Source organism: Ambystoma mexicanum, chromosome 6q, assembly GCF_040938575.1.
Source record: "Ambystoma mexicanum isolate Mex_15411 chromosome 6q, UKY_AmexF1_1, whole genome shotgun sequence".
In the NCBI taxonomy this organism is placed as follows: domain Eukaryota; kingdom Metazoa; phylum Chordata; class Amphibia; order Caudata; family Ambystomatidae; genus Ambystoma; species Ambystoma mexicanum.
Window position 1 is genome coordinate 1,087,293,163 of NC_090937.1, and position 25,686 is coordinate 1,087,318,848.

General features: G+C 49.2%; 1 protein-coding gene across 11 annotated transcripts in view; it reads left to right on the forward strand.

Moving 5' to 3' along the window:
• Positions 1-25,686, forward strand: part of CLOCK (clock circadian regulator) — a 2,930,945-nt gene that overhangs the window by 2,386,446 nt on the left and 518,813 nt on the right. For all 11 annotated transcript variants that reach the window (XM_069631637.1, XM_069631640.1, XM_069631638.1 and 8 more), the window contains one exon: positions 12,602-12,697. In XM_069631637.1, coding sequence (XP_069487738.1) covers positions 12,602-12,697 — 96 coding nt within the window. The remainder of the gene's footprint in view (positions 1-12,601; positions 12,698-25,686) is intronic.

Below are 25,686 nucleotides of genomic sequence, written 5' to 3' on the forward strand. Positions count from 1 at the left end.
AGTATGAATATGATCCTCGCTGGCGCCTATCCTCTGCTCCGTTTCAGTGATCCTGGTCCCGTGTTGGTCGACCTTAGCCCGTAGGGAGGCTACACTTGCATTGATGTCGTCCAGCTTTTCATGGAAGGATGCGAAGTTTTTCGCCATGGACTCCATCAAGGTGGTCAGATCCGGGTGCGGAGGGTCCGGGGGGGCCTCACTATCTTCCTGTGGCACAGAGGAGGACGCCAGGTCCGCCCTGAGCGCCGCTTTGGCGAATTTGTCCATGGCGCCCACTTTATTAGCACCCCGTGCTCTGCTGGACATGGCCAAGGTAGAGGATCCCGTACACCCGGCCGAATTAAGGATGGGGTGTCAGGTGGAGGGTGGCGGCTGGTCACCGGCAGCAGATTGTGGGTGTTTTTGGATCAGAGAGCTCGGTAGTGCGGCGACTGGGCAGAGGAGGTGGGACAAGATGGTAGCGAGGTGGTGCAATCTTGAGCGGGCGGCAAACAGATGAGTGGGGCACCGTGCACTCCGGCGGCACCGCAAGGTTAATCTGCCAGCTGCCGAGGCCCGGGAGCGGCGACTCGCTGTGAGATGTGTGGCTAGGGTGTAGGAGTGGGCACAGTTCCGGCGGCAGGCGAGGTATAGGGGGGGGGCGTAGAGGTCCCGGCTCATGTGTGGCCGGCCCCACAGCGGGCGGCGTGGGCGCACCGTCAGGGTGCAAGCGGCTGATGGTATGAGGTCCGCACCCAAGGAAGCAGAGGGGGGGGGCCTCCAGCGTAGCGCTCAGCACCCACCTTCCAGCCCGTAGGTGGGCGAGACCGTTGTGTCCTCAGGAGGTGTCAGGAGGTGTCAGTGGATCCAGACTGGAGGCGGTGGCTGTCCGGCGGTGCGATCTTCGTTGTTCCGGGGAGGCGAAGGAAGCGTCCCCAAAAGCGCCTCCTCGGCAGCGTCGCCGGCAGTTCCCCCGGCGGATCGCCCGAGGTCACAGGCGGTAGCGGTGCAGCTCGCGGAGCCTCGGGGATCAGGCCGGGAGGCGGCGCCCGTGTGGGGGGGGCAGGCCCCTCCGGCCGCGGCACACAGGCAGGCCCGTCGCCCCAGCGCCAGCCAGCGATCGGCCCACAGGCGCTCCGGGGAACAGTTTCCGCAGCAGGGGAGGTCTCAGGCGGCCGCGGAAGGCGGCGCAACGGGGACAGGTGCCGGTGCGCCTCGAGAGCCGGCGGCCGCATCAGCAGCGGCGAGGCCGCGGGGGAGGCCACTCTCCAGTGGCGGCCGCGCGGTCCCCAGGCACCGATTCAGCCCAGGATTTCGGGCGGGTGTAAAGGGTGGCCACCGCAGCAAAATCGCAGCAACTGCTGTAGCCGTCGGTCCGGATCAGCGCTGATGCGGGAAGGATTCTGGTGGACTGCGACGGAGCTCGTGGGCTAAGCAGCCATTTTCCTTGGCTGCTCAACAGCGCCCCCAGACATCTCGTTCTTGAAGCCATTGCATGAGCAGGTGGCAATCCCTTCTTTTGGTGAGCGTCATGGCTGATAGGTCTTGAAATATCCAGACTTGAACATCCTCAAAAAGCAGTTGTCCCTTCTCTCTCGCCTTCTGTAGTATATCAGTCTTTTGCTTGAAGTAATGGCACTTCGCCAGCAGTGAGCACCGGCCATTAAGGGGACCGCCCCAGCAGTGGATTCTGTCAAACAATATTTCGGGGGGCTCGTCCAACGGACTATTGTTGAGAGTCTTCACTCTGTGCTCGAGGGTGATAGCTGTCTCACCCCGTGGCTCTGCCAGCTCCACAATTCTGATGTTAGAGCGTTACTCACGGTTCTCGAGATCATCGACTTTTAGCACAAGGTTTCTTTCGTGTTGCTCCAGGTCTTGAAAACGGCCCTCTGTTTTCATTTCCAGTATGTCTGTCGAAAGCTGGTTGTTGTCTAGGGCTTCTACATTCTCCAACGTTTTCAACTCTTTCTGTCAAATCTGTGATTGCCACAGAGCGGCCAGTTTTTGTAGACCAAATCCCCTCAAAAGGTAGGTGGATGTCTGCTTTTGTCTGTATGCCGGCAGAAGCTATTAAGCACAGTTGTAGTGGTAGGGTCCAGCTGGTAGTGTGCGCAAGCTCTCAAGTGTAACTTCAGTGAGATTGCTTCATGAAGGCGAGACCCATCAGCATGCTCTATTGTTCAATCTCAAAATGGTGTCCTCTGCATTCTCCTGATGGTGATATTACAATTGGCAGCCCCTTCCTGTACCCTGGGACTCCCTGCCACTGAGCAAGGCACTCCAGTAGCGATTCCCCTGGCCTGGGCCTGTGCTGGCGAGACCGCTGTGTAGCCATTGCCGCCTAGAGTGGCTGCAGGGGGGTGGGCACAGGAGGCCTATCACAGGCTCCTAAGCACGCCTGGGCCAGATTCAGAAACAGAAGTCTCTTCACGGGCAGGGCAAAGATGCCACAACCAGCATTTATGCCCCACACCACAGAGGCATGCCAGGTGCAGCCCCTGGCCATGCTGACCTTGTGTGATTTGCTCCTGGTGCCGCTGTAACTGAGAATCGAGCAGAGCGCTTAGTCTGCAGATTCACTCTTCGCTCCAGTAAGTCCCCCGCATATAACCGGGTCTTTAGGGGCAGTGCGCATCAACTACCTGCCGTCTTTCCTTGCAGAGAGGGGCTTCGGCGACACGCTGGGTGTAACGCTCACCTGGTTCCCACGGAGGCGCGGCGTCGAAGGCGCAGAACTCTGAAGATGGACAGGAAGGGCCCCTCTATTCTGGCTTCCCTGGCTCGTTGGATACCCTCCTGTGCGTGAAAAGGGAGTATTACCAACTGTGGAACAATGCTCAAGCCTCCCACTCCCTTCCAACCCTCCACGATACCTCCTCCACGATTCCCCGTGAAGCCTCACCTTAGGGTTTGGAAGGATGAGCTCTCCATCCTGCTTCTGATGCAGGGGCGCGTTGAAACCCAGTTACTTCACTGGATTGAGGATTGATGGGAGTTCAGGTAAGCTTGACTGTTCAGGTAAGGCGCTGTAAAAGTTCTGTTCAAAAGTTCAAGCTTAATAATAATGTTCGTTGTCTAATTGCAGCAAGCGCTAATGCTTATGTCTTTTTCCCCTTAGGGGCCGGGGTTCGGAGTGCCGGAGTTATGGCGCCGACCCGAAGTGAAACAGTTCTGGATGCGCGCTCAGGTAATGTCTTTGCATTCGCTCATTCAATGTCTTTGTCTTTTTTCCCCATAGGGGCCGGGGTCCGGAGATGCCAGGAAGCGGCAGGACCCGAAATGCAGTGGGAATAATCCAACAGGTAAGACTTAAAAGGAAACTGAGCTTTCCTTATTCCTTTTCTCCCTCTCACCTTTGTTCTTGTCTTTTTTCCTCTAGGCGCCGGGGCGTAGCTGAATCCAGAAGATCGCTGCTGAAGATGGAAGCGCCTTGCAAAGGTGAGTAAAATGCAGCGCTGCAGCGATCGAAACGAAATGCCTTTAAAATGATGTCTTCCTTTTCAGGGCCGTTGGAGAAATGAATCCGGGATGCAGATTTAGCAGGTAAGGGCTTTTCTTCTCCTATTCTCTTCCTTTCTCCCCTTGCAGGTGTTCCAGGGTGCTGGCAGGCGTGGCTGAAGTCAGGATGCAGGAGCTGACACGGTGAGCGTCCAGCTGCTAGGTGCAGAACAACGCGAAGCATGTGTGGCTGTTCGGGTGGGGTTTAAATAGCCTTGGAAGAAGTTCCTGGTATGTATCCTTCCACCAATCAGGTATGTATCCTTCCTCCAATCAGGTATGTATCCTTCCCCGACCACACCCGGGTGGTGAAGTAGTCCTACAGGTTAAGTAGTCCCATTCAGGCCTCAAGAGGGCCTGGATGAAGCAGCAAGGTCTGCATCAGGTAAGTGTGCACCCAAGCACTTAAACACATATCCTCTTCTATGAGCCTGGCGCCTAAGGCGCCAGGACTGGGGTCCGCTATGAGCCTGGCGCCTAAGGCGCCAGGACTGAGTCCAAAGGGCCCCGACTTGGGCCCGCTGAGACTTCCCTGGGGAAAATGATGTCTGCCTCTGGGGTTGCTGGGCCCGGCCTGGCTCCTTAGAGGTAGGCATCATGACAGTACCCCCCCTCAAGGCCCCTCCCAAGGTCTTTTCCTCCGGGGGTTTTGGTTTGTGCGGGAATCTTCGATGGAATCTTTGAATTAATCGTGGTGCGTGAACATAGTTACTGGGTTCCCAAGATCTTTCCTGAGGTCCATATCCTTTCCAATCAACAAGATAGAAGAGTTTCGACTTAACTATCTTGGAATCTAAAATGTCTTTCACTTCGAATTCTAATTCTCCATCAATTTGGACAGGGCCTGGGGGCTCAGACAGTCTGGTTCCAGGTTGTACTGGTTTTAGAAGAGATGCGTGAAAAACGGGATGAATCCGCATGTTGGATGGTAAATCGAGTTTAAAGGCCACTGGGTTGATAATAGCTTTGATGGGGTAAGGCCCAATGAATCTGGGATTAAAAGTTTGCTGACCCTTGAGGGGTAGATGTTTAGTTGCTAGCCATACCTGATCTCCTACTTGGTAAGGAGGAGTTTTACTTCGGTGCAAATCAGCGTTTTCTTTATACTTTTTCTTGGCTTGCTGTAAGTGGGTTGTAGCTTCTTTGAAGGCTTGGGTTATTGTGGAATGTAGGTGATTTACTGCAGGCATCTCCAGGGTCAGAGGTGGATCTAGGTCAGAGGTCCGAGGATGGTGACCATACAGGGTATAAAAAGGAGTTTGTCCGGTTCCAGAATGCACTGAATTGCTGTATGCATATTCTGCAATCCAAAGGATGTCCTTCCAATTCAACTCGGATTGGTGTAACATGCACCGCAGATATTGCTCGAGAGTCTGATTGGTTCTCTCGGTTTGTCCGTCGGTCTGGGGGTGGTGGCTGGTGGATAACCGCACGTCTATTTGTGCTAGTTGGCAACATTTCTTCCAAAAGTGGGAGATAAATTGACTTCCACGGTCTGAGACTAATATGGAAGGGAAACCATGTAACCGCACTATATTTTCCATAAATTCCTTGGCCAAGGTGGAAGCTGACAGCAATCCTTTTAAAGGGATAAAATGGGCCATTTTGGAGAATAGATCCACTATTACGAGAATCGTGTTGTAACCACCACAAGGAGGCAGGTCAGTTATAAAGTCCATTGACAAGGTGTGCCAAGGTGCTGGTGGAATGTCCAAAGGTTGAAGTAGGCCGGCTGGCCTTTTCTTTTGACTCTTATTTTGGGCACAGATTCCGCAAGACAACACAAATGACTTTATGTCTTTTCTCCAAGAAGGCCACCAGAAGTGGCGTTTGATCTTTTCTTCTGTTTTCGCGATACCGGGGTGTCCTTCCATTAATGATTCATGATGACGGGTAATGACAAGTTCCTGCAATTCTTTACTTGGCAGAAATAACCGCTCTTGGAAATAGGGTAAATCATCCTTAACGGTGTAGTGAGGACCCTTTTGACTCCATTCCAGTAAGGCAGAAGAGTCAAAAAGCTGTTTTACTTGAGCTTGGATGTCCTCAATGGTTTGCAATGAAGTCAAGCCCAGAATTCTTTGTTCCGGTATGATTGGCACAGGTTCTAAACTCGAATTGGGTTCTTCCATGCCTATCCGGGATAAAGCATCTGCCTTACCATTCTTGCAGCCAGGGCGATAGGTAATTACAAAATCAAATTCCGCAAAGAATAAAGCCCATCGGAGTTGTCGCGAAGATTGAGCTTTGGCCGTCTTTAAATACTGCAAATTTCTGTGGTCCGTAATTACGGTGATGGTGTGTCTTGCACCGAGAAGATAGTGACGCCAAGCCTTGAAAGCTGATTTAATAGCCAGTAGTTCTTTGTCGGTAATTGCGTAATTGAGTTCAGGTGGAGAGAATTTTCTGGACCAAAAGGCTACAGGGTGTAGTTGGTTAGTTTCTGGGTCTCTTTGCGACAGGACAGCTCCCATGGCCGAACTGGATGCATCGGTTTCCACGATGTAAGGGAGATCTGGGCGCGGGTGCTTCAATACAGGTGCAGAGGTGAATTTGGTTTTCAGGTCCTTAAAGGCTTGTTCAGCCTCAAGAGTCCATTCAAAGCGTTTGTTTTTCTTTAGGAGAGCTGTGATGGGTTGAACAGTTCGAGAAAATTCCGGGATGAACCTTCGATAGAAATTGGCAAAGCCAAGCATGCTTTGCACTCCCTTCACAGAGCTAGGAGATGGCCATTTGAGAATGGCGTCCACTTTCCGCGAGTCCATTCGGATTCCTTGAGGTGTCAGGATGAATCCGAGAAACTCCACTTCTGTGGTATGAAAAACGCATTTTTCGAGCTTGGCAAATAATTTGTGCTGGCGCAATTTCTCAAGAACTGCCCTAACATGGTTTCTGTGACCAGATTCTGAGGAGGAATACACCAGGATGTCGTCAATATAAACGATGACACAAACATTGATAAGTTCCCGAAGAACATCATTCATGAAGTACTGAAAGGCGGCAGGTGCGTTGCACAAACCGAAGGGCATTACTTGATATTCGAAGAGCCCAAATTTGGCGCGGAATGCAGTCTTCCACTCGTCGCCCTCTTTTATACGTACCAGGTGGTAAGCTCCTCGGAGATCTAGCTTGGTGTACACACGAGCATCTTTTACTTGGTCGATAAGCTCAGGTATCAGGGGCAAAGGGTAACGATTCTTAATCGTTATCTGATTTAGGGCGCGGTAGTCAATACAGGCCCTAAGGTCTCCTTCCTTTTTAGGTACGAAGAACAAAGCGGAAGAGACTGGTGACTTTGATTGGCGAATGAAACCATTGGCCAGGTATTGATCCAAATACTGGCGCAAATGCAGGTTCTCAGGTTCAGTAAGAGCATAAATCCTACTACAAGGTAGTTGTGCATTGGGTACCAAGTCGATTTGGCAATCGTAAGATCGATGGGGAGGTAAGGTGTTAGCCTGCTCTTTCTGAAAAACGTCTTGGAATTCTTGGTATTCAGATGGTAGCTGTACAGGGGTGGAAGGTACAGAGGCTAGACCCATAGCTGGATTCCTTGGGTAACAGGTTGGTTCACAATCAGGAAAAGTTACCTTCTTTGCTCGCCAGTCTATTCTCGGATTATGTGTTTCTAACCAAGGGATTCCAAGAAGTACTTGAAATTGTGGGGCCTTGATCACATCAAACACGATTGCTTCCCGATGTCCGTCCTGACCCACCAGAGTGATTTCAACTGTGGAATGCGTTACAGGCCCTGAGGCTATTTCGGTTCCATCAACTGTAGTAATTACATCTTGGGTTACTTTCGGACGGAGAGGAAGCTTAATCCTGGAAGCCAATTCACGGTCTATGTAATTTCCAATAGCTCCACTGTCTATGTATGCTTTTATAGCATGCAACTGCTGAGGCTGTTTTGGGTTCACAAGCACCATTGGCATGACAAAATGCGAGGTCAAAGAGTTTGTTTTCAAGCTCGGCAAGCGGACCCCTACGCTTGTCGGGCTAGGTCGTTTCCCGAGCCAGGTGTCAATAACTCGTTATCAGTGGCTCCAACCACCTTCTTGGGTGGTTTAACTGGACAACTTTGAAGAAAGTGACCGGAAGTTCCGCAATACAGACAAAGTTGCATTTGTCGCCTTCTCTCTCGTTCCTTCTGCGTTAATGGTCCTTTAACACTGCCAATTTGCATAGGTTCGGAAACGTCAGTACTCTTGGAGTTAACGTGGGTCTTGATAGGTACTCTGGTTTCATACTTGAGCCGATCTGCTTTTCTATTTTGAAGTCTGTGATCAAGTTGAACCACTAAGTCTATGTAGTCTGCGCAGGCCTGGGGTGGATCTACTATCTGAGCTATAACATCTTTAAGCTCTCCGCGCAGGCCTCGATGAAACAATGTGATCCTTTTATTTTCAGGCCATCTGGTTTCCACAACTAGTCTATTAAAGGTGGCGATATAGGACAAAAGATCCTGATTACCTTGTCGTAAGGATAGCAGTTCGTTGTCAAGGGCCTGTCCCTGTGAGTGTCGAGCGAACAATCTTTCCATGCTGGCCTGGAAGCCCTGGAAATCCCGGAGAATGGGATCATCCTGATTTACCAATGGAATAGACCAATCGGCAGCACAGCCACTGAGGTAAGATAGTACAAAGGCTACTTTGGTCTGGTCGTTGGGGAAGGCCCCGGGCCTGCATAAAAAGTGCAAACGGCATTGGTTCATAAAAACGGCATATTTCTTGGGATCCCCCGCAAAACGTTCCGGCGGGGCCAAAGGCATGTGTCCAGGTAGATTGATTTGTACCGGGTTATTCAAACCCATTGTTGTAGAAATATCTCCGGAAACAGGTAAAGGAGTGCGCTCTGCCTGGCCCTGCAATAACCTTTTGGCCAGATCATCAGTTCTTTCCTTGGATAGGATTAGTTCCCTTCTGAGAGCATTAGTCTCCTGGCGGGCTGAGTGCACTTCTGCCCGTAATTCCCCTAAAAGATGGGCCAGCTGATCTGTCTCGGAAGTCTCCATAGCGCCCAGGTGGGAAATTGTGGTATGGCTTCGCGTTCTGTAACGCTCACCTGGTTCCCACGGAGGCGCGGCGTCGAAGGTGCAGAACTCTGAAGATGGAGAGGAAGGGCCCCTCTATTCTGGCTTCCCTGGCTCGTTGGATACCCTCCTGTGCGTGAAAAGGGAGTATTACCAACTGTGGAACAACGCTGCAGCGATCGAAACGAAATGCCTTTAAAATGATGTCTTCCTTTTCAGGGCCGTTGGAGAAATGACTCCGGGATGCAGATTTAGCAGGTAAGGGCTTTTCTTCTCCTATTCTCTTCCTTTCTCCCCTTGCAGGTGTTCCAGGGTGCTGGCAGGCGTGGCTGAAGTCAGGATGCAGGAGCTGACACGGTGTGCGTCCAGCTGCTAGGTGCAGAACAACGCGAAGCATGTGTGGCTGTTCGGGTGGGGTTTAAATAGCCTTGGAAGAAGTTCCTGGTATGTATCCTTCCACCAATCAGGTATGTATCCTTCCCCGACCACACCCGGGTGGTGAAGTAGTCCTACAGGTTAAGTAGTCCCATTCAAGCCTCAAGAGGGCCTGGATGAAGCAGCAAGGTCTGCATCAGGTAAGTGTGCACCCAAGCACTTAAACACATATCCTCTTCTATGAGCCTGGCGCCTAAGGCGCCAGGACTGGGGTCCGCTATGAGCCTGGCGCCTAAGGCGCCAGGACTGAGTCCAAAGGGCCCCGACTTGGGCCCGCTGAGACTTCCCTGGGGAAAATGATGTCTGCCTCTGGGGTTGCTGGGCCCGGCCTGGCTCCTTAGAGGTAGGCATCATGACACTGGGGCTACCATTGGCCGCACCGCCCTACCACTGCCCCGCAGTATGTCAGAGCTGCAGTGGCGCAGAAACCAGGTTGTGGCATAATGCAGGTCGTTATCCCAGCCCCGCCGTCCACCCGAACCTGCATCGAGGTTGGGGAGACTCTCAAGTGGCACCCGGCAGGTCTTCTGATCTTCCTGTGACGTCAGGGTCACCAGGGCTGCCGAACCACAAGGATGAATATCTCCTTCCCCCTGTAGTAGTCACAGATGCTGGCAATCTCCCCGGTGCTGGGCGGCCGGTTCCCACATCTGCCAGTCCGATTATTTGTCAGGGTGTTTAGGATGAGGGCCCTTAAATCACCATGGTTTGCTGCGGCACAAGGGTGATGGAGCGTTAGGTGGCCATTCCGTTTGTGCCCCCCGGTGGTCTGTACAGCCTTTTTTTTAACCACATTTTTATCTTTCCCAAAAGATTGAATTGCCAAGGTTTTTTTGCTACTTCCTCGCTCATCTAAGGAGAAGAGGCTACATTGTTTGGACCCCAAGAGGGCCCTGAGTTTTTACATCTTTAGGCTAAGAGAAATAAGGAAAGATTACCAATTGTTCATTTCTTACGCAGGTCCCACAGACTGTTATGGCAGTGACTAAATAAACATTCTCTAGATCCTATGTGCTGCCGAATGGTACTGCACATGCTCAGAAGGAAACCCTGGGGATTACGAGAACAGTCCATGAGAGGGATTTCAGCTATGTCTGCTCTGCAGAGGGGCATCTCTGTCTGCGATGTATGCCAGCCAGCTATTTTGGGAATCTGTCCATACTTTTGCCAAACACTACTGTCTAGACTCTATGAATTCCCAGGATGCCCAATTTAAAAGAGTGGTCCGTCAGAGTGAACTTGTTTAGATTAACGTCATCGCTTTCTTCCCACTTCCATTTTTATATCATGTACTGCTCTAGGTGTCCATCTGAAGATGAGGATTCATGGTAGGGCATCAGTTAGAAGAACATACCTGGGTGGATGGCTACTCACACAGATTCCTCATAGACCCTCAGCCATCCCCACTAGTAGATAGTGCCGAGTTACACCTTTTTTTGAAAAGGAGACAAGACAAGAAAGGAGTTTTTCACCCTTACAGTTCCCACAGCTGCAGAACATGTAGAAAAAGGGGTGGAACTTAGGTCACAGTGCATCGTGCCTCCCTTTTGTACCAAAGGCGGTGTCACTTCCGCAGTCGAATAGAAGACCAGTGGATGAGCTCAACACCTTCTGGGGTTAAAAAAAGTTTCTGATGCCAGCTGCTCCGGCGAGTAGCCTTTCACAAGAAAGCACATTAACCCAGGTAAATAATTTGTTCTTCTTGCATAGTGTGAGAAACCTGAAGGTGTCTCCCTAGCTAGTCTCCGGGGATCTGTCATCTAGGTGGCCAGGACACGGCCATCGCTATTTGATCCAGTTCCTAGTGGTGAACCAGTGAGGGAGGATCACCCGGATGGGGGTTCCTCGGGGAGTGTGAGACTGATGGGTGAGGCGCGGTACCCCCCTTCTTTCAATACCTTTACCCCATCCTACCACATAGGACATTCAAAACCACTGCCCCCCCCTTTTTCCATCACAAACTTTGTGAAAGAGAGCCTAAGACTGCGAACAATAGCACAATTGTCTTGCAGCAGATTTCAACGGTACACAGGGCAAGTTTACGCTGATAAGCAGGAGCGAGGGAAACTCCTGCTACCGTGGTACCGGCCTTGACTCCAGTTATGGAGAAAGCCGGCCGCGGTGGATGAAAGTCGCAAAGTGGCAATGTGAATTAAGTTCAAAAGAACTGTAAAAGTGTTGAGGGTAGACCAGCTGCAGAGGGAATCGGCACCACATGGATGCTAACTTGAGAGACTCTGGTCGAACCCTGTGTGAATGAAACTACAGGAACCAGAAGGCCGTAGGAGAACTGCCAATTTATGTCAAAGTGGTCAAGCAAAATCCCTGTACAGTCGAAAGTCTTTGATCTACGAACCATAAAGAAAGCAAGGGAAGTGAATCCCGCCACACGAGAAAGCAAGGGAAATGAATCCCGTAACCATTTGTTTTTGTTTGTTCTTAAGTTGTTAAGAGTTAACCCAACCGAGGGATGCTGATGTGTAGGGGGCAGGTCTAAAGTCCCAAGCCCGGCAGAGGGATATCCACATTGAACTGTTAAAAAGGACATTAAGATTGTTGAAGGAACTCCTTTGTTTGAGCCTTTTTTTGGAACCTGAGAGAACCTCGAAAGCGAGAGAACATAGCTAACGGGGCATTAAGGAACTTTCTAGGGATTTGCACCCAGAAGAAGGGAATCACGGGGTGAAAGTCATCATCCAAAGCCCATGGAAAAGAGACTGTTTATTTGTTTTGTTATTTGAATGCGTCAGGTCCTCAAAGGCAAGAGACTTTCAAGGAAACGAGACGTGGCCATCGACGGTGCTGAGATCTGCCATTAGAACTGTTTCTCGTACTGGAGAAGCCCGAGACTGTACTGTGCTCCATGATCCCACCTTACCCTGTGCTTAAAACTTGCTGAAGGGAGACCCAGGCTACAGCATCCTGACATATTATTTGAGAACACTTCTTTCTATCTTTTCTTGAGATCTATCCCACACCCTTTTTTGTATTAGCAGTGGGGTTTGGCTTTAGGTTTCTTAGTATAGGCCTTTTTATATTGACACAATGCCACAAGGACTGCCTTATTTCTATTTGATGGTCAACGCTTGCTCCCATCTTAGATTTAGGTTTGTTTAGGTGTTTTTCCACCCTGCAACCATTGTTCAATAAACACCCTTGAACTGTGATCACTTGTGTCTGTCTTTACTGTTGCCACCACGAGTTCCTCACAGTAGTCTGTAGTGTTCTGCTTTAAACCTGTACAAAAAATCTATTTAATTGAGCAACCTTTTCCAAGTTAGTATTGTCTTCTCAATTAGTAAATAAATTGACGATTGTAAAACTGGTCTTTATCTTTTTAAACCAACCCCTTATTACATACCCAAAATTGGATTACAAGTCTGCATTTTCTTTAAAGATAGATCACAAAATGACTATCAGATCTACAAGCTGTCGACTACTAAGTATGGATATATTAAGGATCTCCCCATAAGGATTTCAAGTCTGTGTAAAATATTTTCTTTACAATGAGTTTTCCTTTTCCTTATTACGTAAACTCAAATTGTAATGCTTTAAACTAATATGAAATGATTTTTCAGTTAAGTGTGATGGAAATGAATACTGCTGGCATGTAAACACCTTTAGAATAACTGTCATATTTCTTTGACTTTATAGTCGCTAAGCTCCCACTCTGTTGGACAGTCGATAGGTCAGTCTGTGATGAGCCAGTCAGCCACAGCGACTTTGCAAATACAGTCGGGCATGTCCCAGGTGAGTGTTACATTTCAGGACAAAACTATGTGTGTGTGTTTTAGAGCTATGACTACTGCTGTCTTGGGTTGGTAAAGCTATCCATGAAACAGTGCTGCCCTATAAAACAAAAACAATTTTCGGGAGCAAGAATGCCAGCATTTTATCTAATTATTATACCTGCATTGCTCAGTGATTCTAAGCTGTAAGTGGATTTGCAGGGTTGGCTACTGGGGTGATGTGACGTACGCCTTGTTAGCTGAAGATCTATATCAGTGCTATTAAGAAATATGTTTAGGTTTTCCTCAATATGTACTTGTGTATCACTACTAAATACAGTAAGCTTACCTTAGCTGTAGTATATTGTTTGTATTATGCGATTTACAGAGCACAAACCTTGCCAAAGCAGTGATAAAAGACAGATGAAGAAAGAAAGCTACCTAGAGTGCTGCATAACCAGCAGATGGAAGAATTTTGAATTGTAATGCAGGCATGTTGAGTCGATTTTTAAAGTATCGTCTGGTTTCACTAGGCCTGTGATCTAGATGGAAAAAGAAATGTTAAGAGACTGTTAATGGCTCAGGGAAAACAACATGGGCACAGAGTGGTGCTTAACTTGTATTCCAATATGCAGTTAAGAAACGAAAACGGGTTTTGTCCAAATGGAATAGCTAGTGAAGGATGCATAAAGCAAAGGAATTTACATGTTTAGCCTGTTGGTATGTCCACTTGCTTTAACAAGTTCATTTTCCATTTTCTAATTAGAATGGTCTCTATTTGTTTCAAATGTGTTTGAGAAAATCCTTACCATGTTTGTTTTTCTTATTATTGTGATTACTACAAATCATGTCTAGCTATTGAATTCCTTCTGGAGACAGAACGATAGTTACGTTATGGTTTAGATATCCTTGTCAATGTAAATATGTTTCCCTAAACAAATGCTGACGTTTGTCCTCTGATTGTAGTTCTAGAACAAATGGTGGCATCTTTGTTGTGGCTGAAGGCCTCTGCCCTACTGCGGCAGCGTATAGGCACACAGACACCATCAAAAGCGCATCCACCCACTCGATTTCAGTACTTTAGCAGATCTCCCAACCTTCATGTTCTAATTGTAAAACTATTAATCAGATCTACCTTGTTGTAGGGGGTTCAGAGACTGTTTTAAGGAGCCATACATTGATGATATGCTTTCCTGCACTCAAAATGGACCAAGGCAAGGATGCCTGAAATTAGCGACTGCACAGGATCAGCAGCAATTAAGCTACATTTAAACATTCCTGGTTTCAAGTGCTGACATTTTTGTGGTTTCTTGGTGCTTCTGGACCTGAAGGCAAACGGATTGGGTATTGGTATGGAGCAGAGGGATCAGTGCAAGACTGCTTTGCTGTTGTGTTGATGCACAAAGATGGTAAACAGACGGTCTCTGTGTGCAGGGTAATCTTCTAGTTGTTCTGGGCGCATAGTCTGTTAAGACATAGCCTGGGTGTATCCTGCTGTGAATTCATATATTGTGAGTCAAGTCTGAGTCTTTTCTGGTGCTTTTGGGTGTTATGGTCGTGTGGCTGGTCCTGGAGGCTCATTTCAGGTGTGGGTATGTGTGGTGAGCCACATCCGTTCATGACTTATACTTTGTGGTGATGCTGGTCGTTACGTATATCATTTCAATAGATTGAGTTTCTCCCGCAGATTCCTCATCTGATAGAATATCCTCATCCAGCTCTGCTGCTCGGAAACTTTTTCGACAGGCGGCATAGTGGCCTTCGACTCAGCCGTTGATGCTCGATTGTCGGCTCCGGATGTGACGTCAGGTGTCATATGTATACCACGGCCCTAAACCCAATACCGCAGTTCCTTTATTCTGCGCGATTGCACGCTGCTTCAGGAACATGACATTGATTCTTCTGACTAAAATCGACACATTTCTCTCATGATTCCTCAACCTCGATGTCCTCTCAATGGATTTCAGGCTTCAAAAGGTGCACAGACTGCCATTCCAAAATGTCGGTGACTGACCCACACAACATTTGTCAGTGGTGTCTGGGTGCGGATCACGACACGGAGGGATGTGCATTGTGCAGCCGAAATCTATCCATGAGCGGGCCGCCAAACTTGCTTTGGACTGACCATCCCCATAATATATGGCGCGGTTGCTCGTCCGGTCTTCCGAGGCCGAGACGGAAAGACTTCTCCCCACCTCCGAGAAGGACAGGGAATACCATTGGTGAAAAACTAAAAAGCGGTCACACTTCCTCGTCCTCATCACATAAAAAGAAGAGACGTCATCGACACGACTCCAGCTCGTTGTCTGAAAAAGTTAAGCCCTCAGCTGGGACAACCACTCAAGAAATGCTGGAGATGTTTACAAATCAGGCTGCTCCCCCTCATCCTGAAAAGCAAGACTTGGCGGCGAAAGCGGCGATCAGTACTCCCGATCCCTCACATGCCAATCCGTCGACACCCTCGATGTTGGAGAGAACTTCGGGCTCGACGTCAAAAAAGGCCCATAAACCATTGACGGTTGGTCCATCTCTTGACTATCGACAGACTCATGTCCCTGATGTTATAGCATTACTCAAGCCTCGATCAATGCTGACGGCCGTTCCATTGGCATCAAAAGAAAAACCCTTGGCGCTGAATATTGCCAATGGATCTTTCATTTCGTCCTCCAGGTCAGAGTTCTTCGAATCCATGATGGGGACTTTCAGCGTCAACCAGGACGATGATCAGGGGGACACTGATTCCATTTATACAGGGCGGGAAGTGTTGATTATTTCGATGATGAAGCTGATCTGTTGGCTTTAGCCCGACGGTTAGACGATGCCAGCGGCCTGGACACGTCTCCAGATGTTGAATTTCAGCAGGGTCAGGCTTACACGCACACCCCTGCTAAATTTAGGACCTTAGTGGAAAGAGTAGTAGAACCTTAGGTTTAAAGTCCTCTTCAGCCCCTGTTCAGGGCTACGAATTGACGGACATCTTGGATGAAGGTCCTGTGAATGAACATAGCATGCCTCTTAACCCGGCAATTGCAGACCCCCTAACCTCCTTTTGGCAGTATCCTTGCTCCAATCCCCCAGTAAACTCAAAGTGTAAGGGGAAGTAAGAGGAGATCCATCTTTCCTTGCTTCTCACCCTTCTCCAGAAGGGCTTGTTATGCAAGCAGCCACAATCACTACCAGACCTGCGGCATCCACTTCAAATCTGCCTCCAGACAGCAGGCGTAAAAGGTTTGACGCAATGGCCAAGAAGGTCTTTACTTCTGGTAGCATGGCATTAAAAGCCCCCAATGTGGCCTATGGAAGTACTCCTTTGGGTTATGGAAAGCCATGGAGCAAGCAACACAGTACATCCCTGAAGGTGAAATGTGGAATGGGTTTGCACGGCTGGTGGAAGATGGGAAGGACGTAGCCAAACAGTCGTTGCAAACGGACCTGGGCTTGGCTGACTGTGTTGGCCGTTCAATCGGGTCTGTGATAGTACTGAGAAGGCAAGCCTATCTAAAAACCTATGGTTTCTCCCTGAACGTCCAGAATAGGCCACTGGACATGCCTTTCGAGGGAGGGTTTCTTTTCTGCCAGAAGGCTGAGGAGTCTCTGGCAAAGTTCTAAAATTGCTGAAAAATCACTGGGCCTAGTTGCGCAGCTGGCCAAACCTGCCTTCAGCTTTGCCTCTAGGGGCAGAGGCTATAGGCGCCGTGTGCCTTATGGCAGGAAAGCGTAGCTCCCACAAGCCAGGAAAGGGCAGAGGCGTTTCTCGCGTCCCGGACGGGAGAGGGGCTTCTAGATGGCAGCAAGCAGCCACAGGGGCGACACCATCCTCCAAGCCGCTTTGATTTCACTTCCCACGACTTGCCGGTTGGTGGACGTTTGGCAGAACATTGGCCCCAGTGGCAGGAGATTCCCTCTGAAGCCTGGGCCCTGCAGTTCGTTCGGTGGGGTTGTCTGCCCTTCTTAAGAAAACCACCAGATAGACCCCCACTGCCTCCATTCCAACCAGGACAGGAGTTCCAGGGAGAACTGCGAGGCCTGTTATTGAAGGGTGCCATGGAAGAGGTACCTCCTGATCAGAGAGGGTCGGGTTGGTAGTCCCAGTATTTCCTGGTGCCCAAGTAAGGAGGAGGGAGGTCTCCGTCCCATTATGGACCTCGGGGCCTTCAACAAGTTTCTGAGGAAAGACAAATTCAGGATGGTGACGTTGAGAGAAATTCTCCACTCTCTCAAACTTCAGGACTGGCTGGTGTCACTAGATCTGCAGGTTGCTTATTTCCATGTGCCGATACATCGCAAGCACAGGAGGTTTCTTAGGTTCCTCAAAGGGCACAAGCACTATCAGTTCAAAGTGCTTCCCTTCGGGATGACCTCTGCTCCAAGGGTCTTCACCAAGCTCATTGGGGGTTGTCACAGCTCACCTCAGGAGATCCAGGGTCCATATATTCCCGTACCTGGACGACTGGCTGATCCAAGGTCTTGTCTCGTCTGGAGGACATCTGTCTTCTACTGCACAGGCTGGGCTTCTCCCTGAACTTGAAGTCCCATGTTACGCCAGTCCAAAGGCTCCTGTTCATCAGAGCAGTTCTAGACAGCCGGGTGGAGAAAGCCTTCCCTCCCGAGGAGAGAGTCAGCAACGTAGCACTTGTCTCAGAATCACGCCACCTTACCATCGGCTTCCTTCCTCCGCCTCTTAGGTCTCATGGCCTCTTGTATTTTTCTGGTGCCAGAGGCCAGGCTGCGCATCACAGTACCTCAGGGCACTCACGGATCCTCTCAAGGTATCCAGTCAAGTGGTCCACGATCTCAACTGGTGGACCGACCGCGGCACTCTTTTGGCGGTGAACCCTTCTGGCCTCCTTGGCCTCAGGCCCTAGTAGTAACGGATGCATCTCTGAAGGGTTGAGGCGCTCACTGCAAAGATTTGCAGTTGAGTGGCATTTGGTCAGCAAGAGAAGCCAGGTGGCACATCAACAGGCTGGAGTTGGGAGACATCAGGCTAGCCCTGAGTGCGTTTACCTCGTCTCTCAAAGGGAAACATGTACTGATTCTGACAGACAACACAGTGGCCATGCACAACCTGAACAAGCAGGGTGGCGTATGCTACCCACCCCTCTACAGAGAGGTGATGCAGTTGTGGTTCTGCTTGCTGGAGAAACAAATCTCGGTCTCAGCAGTTCATCTGGCGGGGTAAGAGAATGGTTTGGCAGATGCTCTGAGCAGGCGGAGCACTGTCTCACACGAGTGGGAGGTTTGCCAGGAAGTCCTGGTAGAGGTCTTCTCTCTCTCTGGGGTACCCCAGCAGTGTATCTGTTTGCCACAGAGTCCAACAGGAAGTGCAGACAGTTTTGCTCGAGGGAATTCCCAGCGAACAGTGCGCTGGGGGATGCGTTTCTGGTGGATTGGACCTTCCCACTCCACTACGCCTTCCCCCTGATTCCCGTCATTCTATGGGTTCTCTGGAGGACAAAGAGGTTTCGAGCTACCATGATCTTGCTTGCCCCGGACTGGGCGAGGAGAACGTGGTACTCCGACCTCTTGGATCTGTCCATCCGTTCGCCTCAGCGGTTGCCTCAGCGCCCCGATCTCCTGACCCAATCGGAAAGGTCGGGTACTCCATCCGACCCCAGAGTCCCTCAACCTACATGCGTGGCTCTAGAGAGGATGAGGTATGATGACTGGGACCTCTCGGAGGTACTCGAGGTGTTGCTGGCTGCACGCAGACCGTCTTCAAGATCGTTGTACGCGTGCAGGTGGAGAAGACTTGAGGCGTGGTGCAGGGAACACAAGATCAATCCCATCTCTTGTCCAGCCACTACAGTGATGGCGTTTTTTCTGTCACTGGTATCACCAGGCCTTCAGATTACCACAGTCAAAGGATATTTGCCGGCCTTGTCTGTGTTCAAAAGGTCCATGGCTCAAGGTTTTTTCTTTATGATACCGGCTATCGCCCAATTCCTGAAGGGCCTTGTGAATAGGTTTCCACCAACTCCCTTTGTTGTCCCGGACAGGGACTTAAATCTGGTTCTGGCATTTTTGATGGCAGCTCCATTTGAGCCCAGGCATTCCTGTTCCTTGAAACTGTTGTCCTTGAAAACAGCCTTTTTGGTTGCGAATATGTTAGCTAGGAGGTTTAGTGAGTTGCAGGCATTGTGCTGCAAGCCCCCATTCCTGCGTTATTTCCAGGAAAATGTTTCCCTTAAGGTCAGACTTGGCTTTCTCCCAAAGGTGGTTTCTGAGTTCAACCTTTCTCAGCCCATAGATTTACTGGTCTTCTACCCTCCTTCGTACCCTTCTAAAGAGGAAGAATGGTTCCACCGTTTGGATCCTAAAAGGGCCTTGAGCTTTTACATCGCTAGGACATCAGAGTTTCCGAAAAGGAGTCCGGTTCACCAACGGCAACAAAGAGGATCATCGGAGCGCTGAGGCAGAAGCTACACAGCGAAACGCCAGAGTGCGAGCGAGCACCCAGAAGCCCCAGAGTGGGGAGAGCACCAAGAAGCCCCTGAGTGGGGAGAGCACCGAGAAGCCCCAGAGTGGGGAGAGCACTGAGAAGCCCCAGAGTGGGGAGAGCACTGAGAAGCCTCAGAGTGGGGAGAGCACTGAGAAGCTCCAGAGTGGGGAGATCACTGAGAAGCCCCAGAGTGGGGAGATCACTGAGAAGCCCCAGAGTGAGTATAGCACAGAGAAGCCCCCAAGTGGGGAAAGCACATACGATCCTCAGAGTGGGGAAAGCACAGAGAAGCCCCCAGAATGGGGTCAGAGAAAGATAGACCCCAAGGTCAGGAGAGTACCAAGAAAACAGCCTTTTTGGTTGCGAATATGTTAGCTAGGAGGTTTAGTGAGTTGCAGGCATTGTGCTGCAAGCCCCCATTCCTGCGTTATTTCCAGAAAAATGTTTCCCTTAAGGTCAGACTTGGCTTTCTCCCAAAGGTGGTTTCTGAGTTCAACCTTTCTCAGCCCATAGATTTACTGGTCTTCTACCCTCCTTTGTACCCTTCTAAAGAGGAAGAATGGTTCCACCGTTTGGATCCTAAAAGGGCCTTGAGCTTTTACATCGCTAGGACATCGGAGTTTCCGAAAAGGAGTCCGGTTCACCAACGGCAACAAAGAGGATCATCGGAGCGCTGAGGCAGAAGCTGCACAGAGAAACGCCCGAGTGCGAGAGAGCACCCAGAAGCCCCAGAGTGGGGAGAGCACCAAGAAGCCCCAGAGTGGGGAGAGCACCAAGAAGCCCAAGAGTGGGGAGAGCACCAAGAAGCCCCAGAGTGGGGAGAGCACTGAGAAGCCCGGGAATGGGGAGAGCACCGAGAAGCTGCAGAGTGGGGAGAGCACTGAGAAGCCCCAGAGTGGGGAGAGCACTGAGAAGCCTCTGAGTGGGGAGAGCACTGAGAAGCTCCAGAGTGGGGAGATCACTGAGAAGCCCCAGAGTGAGTATAGCACAGAGAAGCCCCCAAGTGGGTAAAGCACATACGATCCTCAGAGTGGGGAAAGCACAGCGAAGCCCCCAGAATGGGGTCAGAGAAAGATAGACCCCAGGGTCAGGAGAGTACCAAGAACGCACCATACTGGGGAGAGTACTGAAAAGTCCCAGAGTGGGGAGAACACAGAGAAGCTCCAGACTGGAGAAAGCCCTGAGAAACCCCAGACTGGGGAGAAAGAAAGAGACCGACCCTAGAGTGGGGAGAGCACAGAGACGCCCCATAGTGGGGAAAACACAAAGAAGCCCCAGATTGAGGTGAGATAAAGAGATTGACCCCAGTTTGCAAAGGAAGAGAGAGGCCTGGCTGGAGCCTGAGACTGCAATCTGGCACTCCAAGATGTTTATAGTGTGGAACTGGGAACATAGGCAAGGGCCTGTGGTTAAGAGTCAAAGGGGTGGGAGCCAGAAGCCATTGGCCACCTTTTTCCAATTCCCCAAAAAGTGTCTTGGTTGTTTTGTGTTTTCTCTTGTGGAAGATAGGGAAAGAAACTAGGTTAGATTTGTGATTTCCGGACAGAGGACTTTATACATCCTGACATCCTGACGAGAACTCTTTTTATTTATTTCTGTTTAGAGTAGAGCTTAGAATTCAAGGTTTAGGGAAAGATTAGGCTTTAGAAATAGAATAGAATAGAATAATGTCTCCAGATTCTGACCTACCAAACATCTAAAACCAGATTGTTGTAAGTGGGTTCCCTCTGTTTATTACGAGAATCCTTTCTCTTTTTACTCTGATGTCTGGTTCCTGTTGATCACACCTGTTTCCTTATTGTGGGGCTTTGCATGCTCTCCTAGTCCCCAAGGAGTGGATGCCTGTTCAGAATGCCCTGTCTATCTATTTGATGGCCGTGGCTCATGAAATCGTCATGCAGTGGGTAGAGAGTTCTTGGGTGTGGATCTGGGAGTTTTTTTATTCTGGTTTTACGCATGGGTGTCAGTTTATGGTGCAAGGTTGGGATTAGGAGGGGCGTGTTGAGAACATCTATTTAGAGTGAGCCAGATGTTCAAGCAAGTTTTTAGACAGCTTAGTTCCTATGAGTGTGACTGACACTTACATTGTGACAGTGAATGACCAGTGCCCGAAAATCCCTGGGAAATGGTAAAGTTATTTTAAAACAGCTTATTAACCTGGGATGCCAGGTTGTCATTCACCAAGAAACTCATGTGTTCATTTGTGACAAATATGGGATGCACAGTATGCTTTGCCCCCCTTAAGGTGGGAAGAGTTTATTCAGAGGATTCCCGCTGCATTCAATATGAGGCTGCAGTTTGTGTGGTGGAATCAGGCAGTATTCAGTAGCCCATTCACTAGAATTAAAATAAGCATTGGCAATGCCAATAGTTTTGGCATTTACTGCTGTTCTTTGCATTTTGCATTTCTAGCCAGTATGCAAGGAGGAGAGTGCAAAGTTCAAAAGTAGGATACGATACAGGGGTGCCGGTGTGCAGCCGAATGAGAAAATGAATAGAGCCTGGTAGGAAGCCATTGATAGACTGTGCAATCAATGAGGAGTAAGAGAAAATATGAACAAGAAAGGATGAGAGTGAGAGGGTATGAAATAAAGCGAGTGCGTGAGGAATGATGAGCGGGGATAGGTAGAGGGGGGTAAGCTGGGCGGGGGAATAAATGGTGTAGGGTGGGTGGGGCTAGAGAGAAGGGGTAAGGTGGGTCAATGGGGTAGAGAGAGAGGGGTTGGGTGGGCTAGAGAGGGTGAGGGTAAGGGGGTGTGGCTATAGAGAGTTGGTAGGGTGGGTGGGTGTAGAGAGAGTTGGTTTGGCAGAGAGATTTGGGTAAGGTGGGTGGGGGTACAGAGTTGCGGCGGGCATCGCACACCTAGAACTGCCGTTTAGTGTTCATTCCAGGGTAAAAAAAAGTGTGTGTTTGTGTGTGTGTACATCAGCTTAGCATCAGCATATTTATTTCCATCTAGGCAAACCTAAATATTGCATATTTGTTCATAATTGCATAATTAAAAAAAACACACACGCCTCCTGTTTCAAAAGAGAATTGGTATTTTGCCCATTTCAGCCCTCTTTGTGTATATAAGAATGGTCGCAAACGTTTTGCATGATTAATTTTGCACTTGCACATTTTGGCTTGTAATTAATTTTAATATACCCTTCAAGCATCTACTTCAATTTGGACATGAATGTGCTCTTTAAATTATAATTACTGGTTTGAAATTAGTTTTCATCGTGATGTTTCTATTTATTATCATTTATGTATTAATTATAAAATGGCTGATGAAGAGACCCCTGAACATAGGTTGTTGGGGCAGAACTGTACCCCATTTTACTTAAGGCAAATGATCTGGTTGCCTGAGTCAGAAATGAAGGAGCGCCCTGGGATGATGATGCTTGGGTGGAAAATGTGGCGTTGAGCTTGCCGGATGATGGGGGGCCCATTCCCATGCTCCCCGCAGATACTGCAGGGGGCAGGCAGGGGGAGATAAGCAGCTGAGGGTGATTATCAGGACCTACTGGGAATCGGGAATCGGTGGGGCTGGTTACGTTGGGGGACATTTGGCAAGAAGGGACCATTAGGGATTTTGAAGGACTTGGGGAAGTAGCGGGATTACATACAGGTCAATATGTTACGCACCACAGAATGGTGCAGAAAATTCGGAAAATGTGGCCTGAAACAATTTTGACAGAGGAACCAGATGCTATTATTGGGGCAATATATGACATATCGGAGGGGGGGCATGAGATCTCTAGATTGTATGAGATGGTGATGACTAAGGTCGGGAAGGAATTGGTACATTTGATATTGGAATGGGAAGCGGAGGTGGGAGCCCCGATAGAGGATGGGATGTGGGAACGTGCCTTGGGATACCACAAGAAGGTGTCAAGAAATGCCAGATTAAAACAAATACAGCTATATATAACGCACAGGGCATACATGACACCTCTGAGGATATCAAAGTTCAAAAACGTGTCCTAAGTGCGACAAGGAGAACGCCGACATGACACACATGTTTTGGTCATGCCCGGTAATTGAATGCTTCTGGGGCGAAGTGGCACAAAAACTAGCGGAGAAAGGGGTCACTCTCGTCATAGACACGGCCTGGGCCTGCTTGCTGGGAGGGTTCAGCAGATCACGGAAATTTAAACATGTTGGGTAATTGAAGGATTTGGCATATGTGCTTGCAAAACGAAGGATTGCTATGGGATGGAAGAAGTGTCACAAGCCACGGGTGGAGGTATGGTGGAAAGAGTTACAGAAATGGGTGGAGGCTGAAACGATGGTATGGCAAGAGACGAGCAGCATGGGTGGGGAGGAAGAAGTGGGCTCTCTGATGGCATGGAAATCATTGATAGCGGAAATGTTTGGAGTAGTATCGGATCCAACAGAATCCGAGGGGTTCCATGTAATAATGTCGCCACAAAAATATCGCCATGCAAAAATATCGCCGAAAAATGGTCGTTTTTTGTGGCGACATTATTGCATGGAACATGCGGGGGACACCCCGGCAACCCCCAAATGTTTTTTTGGTTTTTTTTCCCCCTATCGCCATATATATGGTCACCCAAATAATATCGCCACAACATTTTCCCGGCAATATTATTTACGGTGACCATATATGTGGCGATATTAATACCTGATACCATCCGAGGGCAGCGAAATCCTGCCACACGAAGCAGATACTGAATGCGAAGAACAAACAGGCTCATGAAGTGGGGTGGGATTGGGGGAGCAGTGGCTAAAGACTAAATGTGTTTAATGGAACTGTCATAAATTACACTGCATGTTTGGTTTGCATTATTGTTTGGTTTGAATAAAATTAATAAAAATTAAAAAAAAAAAATATATATATATATATAAAATGGCTGGCTTAGAATAGCAGTTTTAATTGAGTTCCATATCTTTTGATGAGGTCTTTGTGTTCATCTGAATTGACTACATTTTTAGAGCCAGTGTTTGATTGATTGGATTTGTCCCAGCTAGAGGTAGCACTGGACTCTACCCCATTTTCCCTATCCAGATCTCATTTTCAGCATTTTCTTTTTCGGCTTCTGCGGGATTTACACCGTAATCGCTCACATAGGGAAAAAAAATCGACTTTTCATTTCGGAAAAAACTCACTGCAGTAATGCACCATGGGTGCCTTTCTTCTGGTTTGGGGCCTCCTCTTCTCTGTCCAATATTTTTTTTAACTACTGGATGTTAGGACAGATTTTCTGAAGTCCAACTAAGGGCCTTGAAAAACCATTCAACTGAAGCAGTACAAGACTCCACTCTTAGTATAAGGCTGTACCACCTGAGTTCAGGGTAGCGTAGACAGAGCAGCCAGGCTTATTTTAGGAGGGAGAGAGGGCAGTAAACACAGTATAAGTGAAATTGTAATATAAATGATCCAAAGAAACACTGAAACACTATGGCCCTCATTACGACCCTTGCGGAAATCGGAAAACGATGGCGGAAATGCAATACCGCCATCGAATAGCGCTCGGTGCGACTATGACCCGTCACCGCAAAGTACGAAGCCATTAGCGACACCGTAGTGAACGCCAACGCTAACTGCACAAAGCACGCGCGCGCGCGCCATGCGAAACCGCAAACACCACCATGGCGCAACGGTACGCCAATTCCGACCCTAGCGGACATGTACCTAACGCCATCAGGCATGGCGTAATGTACCATTCCGCCATGGTGAGAAGTACGGCATCGCGAATCAACCGTAAACGGCCCCACTGAGTGCCTGTACACCGCTCCCTGCCCACAAAGTACAACTCCCCGTAGGTGCAATGAAGCCACAATGCAACCATTGAAATGTACAAGTCACCCATGCATGGCAACGAACAAAAGAAACACAAGAGGGGCCAATGGGAGCTGCAGGGCACAGATGGCACGAATACAGAAGCCATCCCAATGGACATGACCACAGTCCCCCACCAAGAAACGCACGCAAACACAGGCACCTGTGACCAGCCATATTCCGAGAATCACATCATTCCACCAGTCCACCTGGCTGACCGGCATCTGTTACACAAAACCCAATCCCCCGCCCCTGAGCATGACAACATTCAAACTGTCATATTGGCAGCCCCCATCCCTGACCTCACGGGCTTAGTAGGCAAACGCGCCCAGTACAGTACCACGCAACTAAACTCCGAAGCTGGAACCCAATGCAGATCTCCTCACAATACATCGCCCCCCAAATAGGCATATGCCACATCACTTGCAAAGAAAAACGCTACACGGGCCAAATCAGAATAGAAATTTAATGCACATCAAAGTCACCAAGCCCATGCAGCCATCAGGCCATGAACTCCTAAACACCAATCACCATTGTGGGCTGCATCCGCAAGAAATGACCAGCCACTACTTGTGTGTCGTCCTGTTCCCTCATGGTACACAGAGCCACATTCACGTACGAAAAGGCAACATGGAAGCGCACAGAACCGCAGGGCCGTCCCAATGGGGAGGCACTAGTCCAGCAGAAAGGCCGAAATGTTGCTCCGAGCCACCAGTACTGCGTAAGGGCATGTGGGCCATTGGCGATCGTCCCATAAGATCGTAATGCTGCTCCACTGAT